The sequence below is a fragment of the Mustelus asterias genome, chromosome 17 (assembly GCF_964213995.1).
Source record: "Mustelus asterias chromosome 17, sMusAst1.hap1.1, whole genome shotgun sequence".
NCBI classification, from domain to species: Eukaryota; Metazoa; Chordata; class Chondrichthyes; order Carcharhiniformes; family Triakidae; genus Mustelus; species Mustelus asterias.
Window position 1 is genome coordinate 65,786,748 of NC_135817.1, and position 13,355 is coordinate 65,800,102.

The 13,355-nt window shown below is 43.0% G+C and overlaps 1 protein-coding gene across 1 annotated transcript in view; it reads right to left on the reverse strand.

Annotated features, from left to right (window-relative positions):
* Positions 1-13,355, reverse strand: part of LOC144506072 (proto-oncogene tyrosine-protein kinase ROS-like) — a 161,696-nt gene that overhangs the window by 25,638 nt on the left and 122,703 nt on the right. Inside the window, exons 22-25 of the mRNA XM_078231889.1 lie at positions 11,644-11,876; positions 8,480-8,656; positions 3,669-3,807; positions 1,558-1,647 (exon numbers count right to left, since the gene is read on the reverse strand). Of these exons, the coding sequence (XP_078088015.1) occupies positions 1,558-1,647; positions 3,669-3,807; positions 8,480-8,656; positions 11,644-11,876 (639 nt within the window). The remainder of the gene's footprint in view (positions 1-1,557; positions 1,648-3,668; positions 3,808-8,479; positions 8,657-11,643; positions 11,877-13,355) is intronic.

Below are 13,355 nucleotides of genomic sequence, written 5' to 3' on the forward strand. Positions count from 1 at the left end.
GGGGGGCAGCGATGTCTGTACGGGGAGAGGGGCAGCGATGTCTGTACGGGGAGGGGGGCAGCGATGTCTGTACGGGGAGCGGGGGGGGGGGCAGTGATGTCTGTACGGGGAGCGGGGGGGGCAGTGATGTCTGTACGGGGAGGGGGGCAGCGATGTCTGTACGGGGAGAGGGGGGGGCAGTGATGTCTGTACGGGGAGGGGGGCAGCGATGTCTGTATGGGGGGGCGGGGGGGGGGGTGCAGCGATGTCTGTACGGGGAGCGGGGGGGGGGGGGGGGGGGGGGGGGGGGTCAGTGATGCCTGTATGGGGAGAGGGGCAGCGATGTCTGTATGGGGGGGGGGGGGGTGTGCAGCGATGTCTGTATGGGGGGGGGGGGGGTGTGCAGCGATGTCTGTATGGGGAGAGGGGGGGGCAGCGAAGCCTGTACGGGGAGCGGGGGGGGGGCAGTGATGCCTGTATTGGGGGGGGGGGGGGGGCAGCGAAGCCTGTACGGGGAGCGGGGGGGGGGCAGTGATGCCTGTATTGGGGGGGGGGGGGGGGGCAGCGATGAGGCCAGCGATGTCTGTAGGGGTTGGATGGCAGTGATCTGGATGCTGGGAGGTCTTTTCAATGATCTCCCACAGATGTGCACATGTGTGGGTTCCCACTCATCGTGCTGATTTCAGGCTCTTTGGTGTAAATAGGCCCCGCCCCCTGAGCTTTTAATGATATTCACGATTGTGACCTCTGCTTTCCACAGAGTGGGGAAATTTAGGTCTGAAGTTGCACTGAGAAAACAGTGGTAATCTAGACCAGTTTTCCCACCAATTCAGCATTTTTGGGAGAATCGCCCCCCCAAACGGTACTTATCAATCAGTCCAAAGATGTGCGGGTTAGGTTGATTGGCTGTGCTAAAATTGCCCCTTAGTGTCCTGAGATGTGTAGGTTAGAGGGATTAGTGGGTAAATATGTAGGGATATGGGGGTAGGGCCTGGGTGGGATTGTGGTCGGAGCAGACTCGATGGGCCAAATGGCTTCTCTCTGCACTGTATGGTATCTATGAAACACTACAGAGGCTGGCAGCACCGTGCAACCCCCCCCCCCCCTCCCCCCTCCCCCCCCCTCTCCAACCACATCCTCAACCGACCTGGACCAACCCATCGGCTACCCTATTCCCTACAGGTCTTCTAAATGTCTTCTGCCCAAGTGAGGGTGCCATGCCCGGGGGTGATTACCTACTCTCGTCCCAATTGGTCCCTCAAGCCAGGTAACCTTTAAAAGGACCATCACCACAGGTATGAATGACATTTCTGTTAAACATTGCCTTCCTGGGACAAGGATGGCATTCACTGCCCAAAATGCAACTGTTGAAATAGCACAGGGTGTACAAGTGCAGTGTGGACAAGGTGAGTACCATACCACTGATATTTTAATCCCCTGTGCACCATTTCTCATCAGGCACAAGCAGCAAAACTCAAGTCATATGTCTCAGTCTGAGGACTTTAAGAAGAGTCTAGACTGACTCATTTTATCTTGCAACCAATGTAATATTTCAAAGAGAGTGACTTGCAAACTTACCATAAGCTGCTATGGAAATACAGAAGACAGCCATTATAACTGTAGCACAGACAGGTCCCAGTACTAGAAGGACAAGGTTTTCATGAGGCTCTGTTGAAACATTGTTTGGCTAGTTACACAAAGTCTTTTCAATATCAGATTTGCTTATGTCAATGTACTTTTGCATACACAAAGTCTACATACCTCTCTAATGCAATAAAGGTCTTTTAAACTGAAACACATTCACTGAATTAAAATGTAGACAAAACATGCACTGGTGTGTTTGAGAAATATGAATACTTTTGTGGGCAATGTTATAAATATTTCCTTTATAAATCTGAAAAAGATCACTTCAGACTTTGAATCGATTACAAAATATAGTCGTTTGTTAAATTTTCCTGCAAACAGCCAACTTTTTAAATTGGAACAATACACTTGTACTGACTACTCGAGTTTGACAAGCCAAAAGCTAGTAGAATTTGAGTTTGAAACTAAAATTCAAGGTCCATATAAACCTAGAAATTGCTGTTTGCCGTATTACCACCAACAATCTTCATGTGTTTGTGTATAATCTTTCTGTCCAATATTTTTTAAGAGGCTTTAACCCAACTATTTTAAAGAGGTTAATTCCTCTGTCACAGTAAGAGAGAGAGAAATGTCAGAGGAGCATATTAAACTTTCATGTGGTAATATGCAAGCAGTAAGTTGCCAGGCTATAATCTTAATGCAGTCACATTGCAGTACTAACATCCCAAACATCCACTCCATAGTCACTGACACAAATGAGAATCCCAGTTACTTACTATTTAGAACCCACATAGCACTTGCCATCAAATAAAATTTGAAACTTAGACCATAAGATATAGGAGCGGAATTAGGCCATTCGACCCATCGAGTCTGCTCTGCCATTTAATCATGGCTAATAAGTTTCTCAACCCCATTCTCCCGCCTTTTCCCCGTCGCCTTTAATGCCCTTGCCAATCAAGAACCTATCCATCTCTGTCTTAAATATAATCAATGATCTGGCCTCCACAGCCTTCTGTGACAATGAAGTCAATAGATTCGCTACCCTCTGGCTGAAGAAATCCCTCATCTCGGTTCTAAAGGGTCACCCCTTTACTCTGAGGCTGTGCCCTCCCATCCTAAAGTAAAGTTTATTTATTAGTCACAAGTGAGGCTTACATTAACACTGCAATGAAGTTACTATGAAATTCCTCTAGTCGTCACAGTCCGGCGTCCGGGTCAATGCGCCTAACCAGCACGTCTTTCAGAATGTAGGAGAAAACCCACGCAGACACAGGGAGAACGTGCAAACTCCAGACAGACAGACAGACAGTGACCCAAGCCAGGAATTGAACCCAGGTCCCTGGTGCTGTGAGGCAACAGTGTTAACCGTGCCGCCCCTAGTCTCGCCTCCTGATGGAAACATCTTTCCCACATCCACTCTATCCAGGTCTTTCAGTAATCTGTAAGTTTCATTGAGATCCCCCCCACCCCCCCCCATCCTTCGAAACTCCAACTATATTCTATTAATTTCTGCTGTAATTAATCTTGGATACTAATTACTATTTCACATAACTGTATGACCATACAGCATTACAGCACCTTGAGATACTAGCATGTCACGAGAGGCAAGGTGCACTTAGGTCTACAGTTCCCCACATAGCGAGTTGCAGATTTCATCTTGTAAAGCTGCTCGTTCACTAGTTTAGGGAAAATACAACTTGTTTATTTACAGGTTCAAGCTATGCAGAGGCTGCAATCAGCTGCCAAGATGACTCAAGAGTACAGAAGCCCACGCTTGCCAGGGTGATCCCACCACCCTGCTCCCTGATTGGTTCATGGTCGTGTGACCCTTACTCTGCAGATTAATCCTTAAAGGGACAATCAATCATCACACAACTAAATCCAGTCTTCAGACTTATGAAGCATTGAAAGTCTGAAAGGTACAGCATTCAGAATCAAATATAATTGGAAAAATAAGCATTCATAAAGAGTAGTTTGCACCATTTAACAACCACAAAATCCTTTCATGAATTGTTTTGATTTCTACAATAAATTATCAATTTGGAAAAATTTTTTGTACTTTTTTTGATAATGTCAATGATCTAAAACACAGTATAATTTCTCACCATAAATCTTCATGATGATTTCCCCACTTGTGTCACTAAATTCACCCATGCCGATCCCATTAACTGCCACAACTCTTATACGGTAAAACCCAGTCAAGTGCTCATTACGCCAGGTACAGATAATATTACTGCAGGGTCCCTGATAGAGAGTGATCCATTCATCCGAGTTATTAAATCTCTGTAGGCTGGTTTCATTTTTGGAATTTCTGTTTAAAACAAAACATTTTTCATTTCCGTCTATTGAAACTCTGAATTAGAGCTCCTTTGAAAGCTCAGCTTTCAAAAGCACTGAACATTTTCAAATTATAGCATAAAGATCAAATAATTCCATTAGAAACATGAGAAAACATAACACGTTAGAAACACCTGAACCCCCACCTAATCCCATCTGCCAGCACCTGGCCCATAGCCCTGAATGTTACGAGGTGCCAAGTGCTCATCTAGATACTTTTTAAAGGATGTGAGCCAATCTGCCTCCACCACCTTCCCAGGCAGCGCATTCCAGACCGTCACCACCCTCTTGGTAAAAAAGCTTTTCCTCACATCCCCCCAAACCTGCCCTCACCTTGAACCTATGTCCCCTCGTGACTGACCCTTCAACTAAGGGGAACAGCTGCTCCTTATCCACTCTGTTCATGTCTCTCATAATCTTGTACACCTCGATCTGTTTGCCCCTCAGTCTTCTCTGCTCCAATGAAAACAATCCAAGTCTATGCAACCTCTCTTCATAACTTAAATGTTCCATCTCAGGTAGCACCCTAGTGAATCTCTTCTGCACCCCCTCCAGTGCAATCACATGATTCTGATAATGTGGCGACCAGAACTGCACACAGTACTCTAGCTGTGTCTTCACCAAAGTTATATACAACTCCAACATGACTTCCCTGCTTTTGTAATCTATACCCATATGTCCTTTTCACCACCCAAACATGCCCTTCCGCCTTCGGAGATCTGTGGACAAACATGCCAAGGTACCTTTGTCCCACAGAACTTCCTAGTGTCTTACCATTCATTAAATACTTTCTTGTCAAATGACTCCTTCCAGATGTTCAAATGTCCCTGATGATTCCCACAGGGTCATTGCGTTGGGACTTCTGAGGCGTCCCTTGGCATATCTTGGAGAGTGAGTCCAGTCTCTGACTATCCAGAAACCAGAAGAGCTGGGCCAATATTGCTTGGAAAATAGTTATGTATTTATGAGGATTCAACTTATATAATTATGCAGCACTTTCAGGGTGCATGGCTTCATACTGTCAATGAGGATCATATATAATCAGCTTTACACTTCAAAGTGATTCTTCTCCCCCATACTAACAAAGTATGAACTTACTGGGCCTGGAGAATGTAGTGGGTTATATTATCTCCATTGTCATCTGCTCTAATCCAGTTGATATCATCGTGGATGGTATATGGTGTACCTGGTCTTGCTGGCACACCAGCTAGAAACAAATAACAATTCTGATCATCACACAATATTTTCAGTGAAATATGATTACCTAATCATGGCACAATTGATATCCTACTACCATCAACATGGAGAATTGAACAAAACTAACAATAATATTCCTAAATATGCCAATACCAGCATGATTAATTTAGGTACCATTAGTCCAGAAATGGCAATTTTGCGGAACAATTCTCCTGATATTGCCGCTAGACTAATAATTCAGATACCCAGCTAATGTTCTGGGGACCTAGGTTCGAATCCCGTCACGGCAGATGGTGGAATTTGAATTCAATTAAAAAAATCTGGAATTAAGAATCTGCTGATGACCATGAAACTATTGTCAATTGTCAGAAAAGCCCATCTGGTTCACTAATGTCCTTTAGGGAAGAAAATCTGCCGTCCTTACCTGGTCTGGCCTACATATAAATAAAGTTTATTTATTAGTCACAATAAGGCTGACCTTAACACCACAATACAATTACTGTGAAATTCCCCTAGTCGCCACACTTCAGCGCCTGTTCGGGTCAATGCACCTAACCAGCACGTCTTTCAGAGTGTGGGAGGAAACCGGAGCACCCGGAGGAAACCCACGCGGACACGGGGAGAACATGCCAACTCCGCACAGACAGTGACCCAAGCCGGGAATCGAACCCAGGTCCCTGGCGCTGTGAGGCAGCAGTGCTAACCACTGTGCCACCATGTCGCCCAGAGACATGCGACTCCAGAGCCACCGCAGTGTGGTTGACTCTTAACTACTCTTTGAAATGGCTGAGCGAGACACTCAGTTCAAGGGCAATTAGGGATCGGCAATAAATGCTGGCCTTGTCAACGACACCCACATTTCCATTAACGAATTTTTAAAAATTTGGTCAAACAGTACTTGGCTTTTAGAAAAGCACAGCAAAACTATAATGCTTAATACACGAGTGTCATAAGTAAGAGTAAAGGTAAAATTGAGTCTTGTGGCACATCAGCTTACAGCATCAAAAAACTAACTCACAATATTACATTCCCAATCTTTACTGAGCCATCACAGAGAGGTGATAAAGACAGCTCAGTCCTTTTGTCTCTGGGCAACAAAGAAGTGGATATGAGGGTCAACCAAAAGATGAACGCACGGGCTTCCTAGTTTCATGATAGCATTTTGAGTGTTAAGATTATTTATTAGTGTCACAAGTAGGCTCACATTAACACTGCAATGAAGTTACTGTGAAAATCCCCTAAGGTATTTCAGCAGCTGGTCCTGGACTACATAAATAATCAAAGAGAAAAATAAAACTGGGGGCCTCATTCTTGCAAAAATCAAAGAAGACGACAAGAGGTACAGTCATGCAATGATTACTAAAGTTTTAATCCAGAGAAATTTAACTTTGAATCCAATCATGGCAGTCTGGAAATTGAAAAATTTGTAAAAAAAACTTTTAAATGACTGTGAAACATCAGGATCACCTTCTCCCATCACTCTGATGACACAAATACATACCTGAACTGCCCACTCAACAAACACTCTGATGTTGATGGAAGTTAAATATGAATAAACATTCATTGAGGGCCAGTTTTCACTTTTGCTGCTTGATTTCAAAGTTCAAATTTTCATTTTCGCTAAAATAATTTTAAAAATAAAGCCATTTTTAATTGGATAGTTTAGTAAAAGAACAAGACTTGGACCAGCAAAATAGAACAATGTCAACAAAACTAAAAATATTGCCAATTGTCGGCTAGACCAGTTAAGGATGGCAGATTTCCTTCCCTAAAGGACATTTATGATGGGTTTTTATGACAATCAGCAATGGTTTCATGGTCATCATTACTGAGAATAGCATTTGAAGTCCAGATTTATTAATTGAATTTAAATTCCACTGGTTGCTGTAGTGGGATTTGAACACATGTCCCCAGAGAATTAGCCTTTGGATTACAAGTTCAGTGACATGACTATTATGCCACTGACACCCCAGCTACAAAAGGTTGCATATTTTTCAAAACATCTTACAGTCCAATATAAAAGCCTACAGCCTAAGAGAATTTCACACAGCACATCAAATCAAAGGCCAGTTTTCTTTAGAACAACTGATTTTTATCACATTATTACCTTTAGTCTCGAGTACCTGCATGGCAGATGCACATGAAATGTTTGTTTTGTAAGTAATGACTGTTCTCAAGGCATATGTTCTCGATGGATGAAGATCCAGAATAAAACAACTGAAGTTGCTATTATTACTGAAATTGCCATTATTGGAACAGTTCATCTGTGCACATTTCCACGTTTCCCTGCTGGCATCCTTGTTAAAGAGAAATACATAACAGACAATTAAAATAGTCGTCAGTGATTAGTGTGCACAGAGTCCGGCAATGTTTTCAGTCCTCCTTTTCCTCCTTGGCCTTCCTGTCTTGAGAGACAATGGATGCACACCAATGGGTCACTGGAATGGGATATATGGGATTCCTAGGTTGCCCAAGCTTCAGAATACCCCTTGGTCTTGTTGGTGGGGTCCAAAGGAGTGCAAAGCACAACATTTAGCACCAGTTTGGCTGCAGGAACTGCCGAAACATGCTCCATCACAAGGCACAAACACATACAAACTGAGGGGCAATTTTACCTTGGCCAATCCACCGAACCTGCAAGTCTTTGGACTGTGGGAGGAAACTGGGAGCACCAAAACCCACACAGACACGGAGAACGTGCAAACTCCAGACATACACCCAAGACCACAATTGAACTCAGGTCCCTGGAGCAGAGATAGCAGCGCTAACCGCAGCGCCACCATTTTCAGTAAAGTAGCCAGAGCAATATTAAAAACTAATAGAGAACAATGTACACAAAAAGAGGTCTTGTGGCATGGTGGTAGCATCCACGAGCTCTGGGCCAGAAGTTCCGAGGTCAAGTCCCACTTCAGGACTTGATGGTCATGGAAGATGCATGCATAACAAAGCCAAATGAGCTGATTATAAGTCAGTAAATCTATCCGTTATGCCTCATGGCAGGTGGTAAAGAGCAGGAGAGTTTCCTGGTCAGCTGTATTTCAGAAGGCAACTGTGTACCACTGCCAAGCATAGCTATGGGCCAATCCAGTGGTCACCAGTGCTCTCTAAGGAACGGTCCATGGAGGAGGAGGATACACCTGAAGGCAACAAAATGCTTTAACAAAAGATTGCATGTGGCTGTTAATCTCCCATAACATTCCACAATTTATTTTTGGATGTATTTGCATCAATTATTACAGGATTCAAACCAGTGATCCTTATAGACACATGCCCCAATTATTTAAACATAGAGATTTTTTTGTGGGACCAGGAGGTGCATTAATGTTTCTCCAGGTCCCACAAATGCACTCCTGTCGGCTAAAAAGTCCACAGGGCCAGGTACCTGAGAAACCTCAAACCAGTATTTCTCCACTGTGCGACTGGCTGTAAATTGCCAGAGGATTGTCGCTGTCGTATTTCCAACTGAAAGAACATGCGGTGACTGAGGAATCAGGAATGTTTTCCCCAAGACAGTTTCACTTTGGCTGAAACTTCCACCAACTGGAGAAAAACTCAGCACCTGCCAAAAAAAAATACTCAATTAGCACAATTATTTATTAACTCTCTGGGACAACATGGCACTAAAAGAGTAACTTTTACAACAGGCAAATTATCAGGAGGTAGACTTCAAAACTAGTAATACCTACTTATGGATAGTTCATCTATCCAATCTACCACATGACTGGAAAATGGGCATTCATCTTATTCTCAAGGTTTAGGAGGTTATAAAATTCCCCCAGGCAAATTATTGTTCACTAACTGCACCCAGATGTTAAACTCTAATAACTTTCTGTTCTTAAACACACAAGTTGGCAAGGTGGCCAGTTGCAGTGGCAGAGATCTTCCTTCAGGTCTTTACATATTAACATGACACTCCCTGCAGAGATTGTTGGGTGGCATGGGTGGCACAGTGGTTAACACTGCTGCCTCACAGCACCAAGGACCCGGGTTCGATTCCCAGTTTGAGTCACTATTGTGCAGAGTCTGCATGTTCTCCCAGTGTCTATGGGGGTTTCCTCCGGGTGCTCCGGTTTCCTCCCACAGTCCAGAAAATGTGCTGGTTAGATGCATTGGCCATGCTAGATTCTCCCTCAGTGTACCCGAAAAGGCACCAGAGTGTGGCGACTGGGGGATTTTCACAGTAACTTCATTGCGGTGTTGATGTAAACCTACTTGTGACACAAATAAATAATTTTTTTTAAAAACTGGTGGCAAATGTGTTGGACACCTGACATGACAGCAAGTGGAATAAGCATAAAACTTCAAAGGTACCACACAAACTCTTGCCAGAAGAGTTGGCTTTTGAAGGATGACGAGCAACTTCACAAATGTGCACTCTGCCGAGGGAGGAGGATGTCAACATTACACCTCACATGCATAGAGCAAATAAGCAACAAGGAAGACATTGGACAAAATCCTGTGATCCTTGAATCATAGCATATGTGGTGGGATCTGCCCACTCTGGAATTTCAACACTAACCCCGCCAATGCTCCCAGTGTCAGGGAAGGCCTCTGTATTTATTATGTGGATAGGAACTCCCAGTGTTGAGAAGTATTGTTGACTCTTGGTAAAAGTTTTACAAGTCGACAATATCTGAACAAATCCTGTTGACTAAGGGGGAATTTGAACACTTGTAAAGAAGCTGGCAAAGTCTAGTGATGCTCTTCTTATGTCAGGCTCTAAATTCATTTGTGGATAGTACATCATTGCACTGTAATGTCATATTTGTTGTTTGTCAAACATGTCCTATTGTTTGTGCACAGCCCTGGCATCCACTGTCGGGCCAGAAGAGTAACTGGAAGCAAGCCTGGGTTGCGGAGTCTGCACGTGCTCCCAATATCTGCATAGGTTTCCTCCAGGTGTTCCGGTTTCCTCCCATAGTCTGAAAAATGTGCTAGTTAGGTGCATTGGCCATGCTAAATTTTCCCTCAGTGTACCGGAACGGGCGAGGGAGTGTGGCAACTAGAGGATTTTCACAGTAACGACATTGCAGTGTTAACGTAAGCCTTCTTGTGACACTAAAGTTTATTTATTATTCACAAGTAAGGCTAACATTAACACTGCAATGAAGTTACTATGAAATTCTCCTAGTCGCCACACTCCGGCGCCTGTTCGGGTCAATGCACCTAACCAGTAACCATCTAACCAATAAATAAACTTAACACTTATTACTCCTTTTATTCTCCAATTGGTAGATTCCATTATGAGCCATATCAGGGGTGGGGGAGGGGGTAGGTGAGGGGGTGGGGGGTCTTTGAAGTGAGACACAGTGCTAGTGAATTTGATGCCTCTTTTTCTCCCAATCAACAGATCAGCTATTTGCTTTGCTGAAAGTTGGAGTTCTTCCAATTTATAGCACTCCTCTTCATAATTGAGTTGGGTAACATCAAAAAGGTAAAAGTTTGCTGCATGCATAAGCTCAAGGCCAAATCTGTCATCTCTCGATTTGGGACCTGTTTCTTTAGATTGGGAAATTGCACATGTTGCTCTGCTATTTAAGAAAGGTAACAGAGGGAAACCAGTGTGTTAAAGGCCAGGTAACCCTACAGCTTTTGTCGGGAAATTGAAGTCAATAATTAAAGATCGGGTGGTCATGAACATTTTTCATTGATCCAATATAGATTTGTCAAAAGTAGGCTGTGTCTGTCAATTCTGACTGAAGAGCGGAGTGAAGTTGTGGACAGCGGGGCAGATGTAGATGTTATTTACATGGATTTCCAGAAAGCATTTTGATATAATCCAACACAAGAGGCTTTACGCCAAAGTTAAAGATCATGGAATTAAAGGCAAATTTGGTAGATTACTAGAATGATGCCAAGGATTAAGCTATAAACAGAGATTAAGCAAACTAGAGTTACATTTCCTGTATTTAAAAAGGTTAAGGGGTTATATGGTTGAAGTTTTCAAGATATTCAGGGGTCATTACAAGTAGGTAGAGAGAAACTATTTCCAATATTTGGACACAGGCCTATTCACAAAATTAGAGCCAAAGTTGTCAGGAGTGAAAAAACCTTTTCATGCGAGTGGGGGAGAGGTTTGCAACTTTTTCCCACAAACAGCAATTGATGCAAGATCAATTATTAATTTTACAACCGGGATAGTTAGATCTCCATTAGCAAAATGTGTTAAAGGATAAGTGGCAAAGGCTCTTGGTCACAGAACAGCCATTTTCACATGGGGCAGAACAGGCCTGAGGCACTAAATCGCCTACTCCTGCAAACTTGTTGAATTGTTCAGGTAAAGCAGAAGAATATCCAGACAGCTTCTAGATGTTAGAGGCGGGTGCAGAACGTTTTGTTCGTCAGAGCGGCGAAACTGCCTTCCTTCATTTTGTACATTAGATTTATTCACCTCTCATATAATTTTCATTATAGAGAAATAATGGTATTTTAACACTTTCTGGCCTAGTATAAAACAATTTAGCCAATGCCTCAAGGCTCTATAAGATGGGAGACGTCAAATTAGTATGAGGAGAGCAGGTATTTACATATTTATTCTTAGCTTACCTGGAACTGATACTCAGTTCCACTTTTAAGGTTTGCTAGTTCAATCTGTCTTTGTCCATCTGCTTGCTCTTCTAATCTTGCAGGCACAGCAGGCCAATAGTTATTTCCATTATACCGAACTTGGTATCGAAGCTGTTCCAGAGGTCCTTTGGGTTCTAGAGGCGCAGCCCATGAAACCTTTGCTCTGCGGTCTGACAACACAAGTACTTCTACTTGTCGTGGTGCTGATGGAACTTGTAAATACACAAAATACAATTCTGGGTATCAGTACATGCTGGATAATGTATTGCATGCACATGTCCACTATGTTTTAAAAGATGTTCTGCTGCGTACTATTTCTAAAACTGATATTTCTCATGAAAACAAAAAAGCAAGACCCTGCGTTGCAAATGCCACAGGTTTTAAATCAATTTTACATGGTCACACTTTAATTCCATTTAAATAATTAAGCTCCATTAATTTTCACGTTAGCCTCTGCACTCAGCCATCCAAGTTTGAAGATTCTTATTCATTGTGATTGCCCATCAGCCACTTCTGACATGGAAATAGTCATTTTCCAGAGGCGAAAGGCAGGCTGTGGGGAAAGCCAGGATTCCTTGCTGATTTTGGTCAGGGCAAAGTTATCAGCTTGCAAAGCAAGGACATGCAACTGTTTTCTCCTGCTGAATAGCAAATGAAAATTAAATAAATTCTGTCAAATACATTTTGTCTAATATACCCTATTGGTGTCCTGTTGCACACCCCGCTTCATTCACATCAAAAGAATCTTCCCAAAACCCCAATCCTCTCCTTCCCATTCTCTTCCCACCTGCCCTTGCTGTGTTCACTGTGTCATCTCTTCCCTAATGCATTCTGCTCTGAGATATGCTCCTAAAGGTCAGAACTACTTTATAAGTGCAAGTTGTAAATCAAAATGACTACAACATGAATACCAAATGTCGAGTCCTGTTCAAATGATACACAGAGTTTATGGCTTTTTAAAGCCGAGAGTACAGTCATAAACTTATATTTACAAATCCCCTGTATTCCACCTTGTCACAGACCTTCCCTTCTGTTATTTTCCTCCCCACCTGTGCCTTTCTATCAACTTCAAACCTGTAACATCTCTATTTTTTGCCAGTTCTAAATGAAAGGTCATTGGCCTGACATTCATTTATTCTTTCTGTAAAAGGTGCTGCAACATCTGAATATTTCTACCATTTTTCGGTTTTATTTTCAAATTTCCAACAAGTACTTTTCTTAAAGTGAATGTCTCATTACTCAGTCCATATACTGATAGATATAATTAATCGGCTTTAAAAAAATTACATATCATCCTCGAGCCTCATGTTAGTCTCCCTGTAACCTGCATTATCCCTGATCGAAGGAGCAAGCAGGTGGTCTGCTTCTGTAGGCCTGGCAGTTTTGTTCTGTAACCTACTACGACAACATGCTCAAAACCAACTCTTGGGGAAACGCAGCAGGTCTGACAGCATCTGTGGAGAGAGATTAGAGCCAACATTTTGAGTCAGAATTGAAGGGTCATCCAAACTTGAAATGTTGGCTCTATTCTCTCTCCACAGATGCTGTCAGACCTGCTGTGTTTCCCCAGCATTTTCTGTTTCAGATTCCAGCATCCACAGTATTCTGCCTTTATCTTAACCATTCTGCCTGTCTCTGTAAATTATACACTTATTTGCAGCATTACAGGCAAGATTGAGAGCTTAACACAT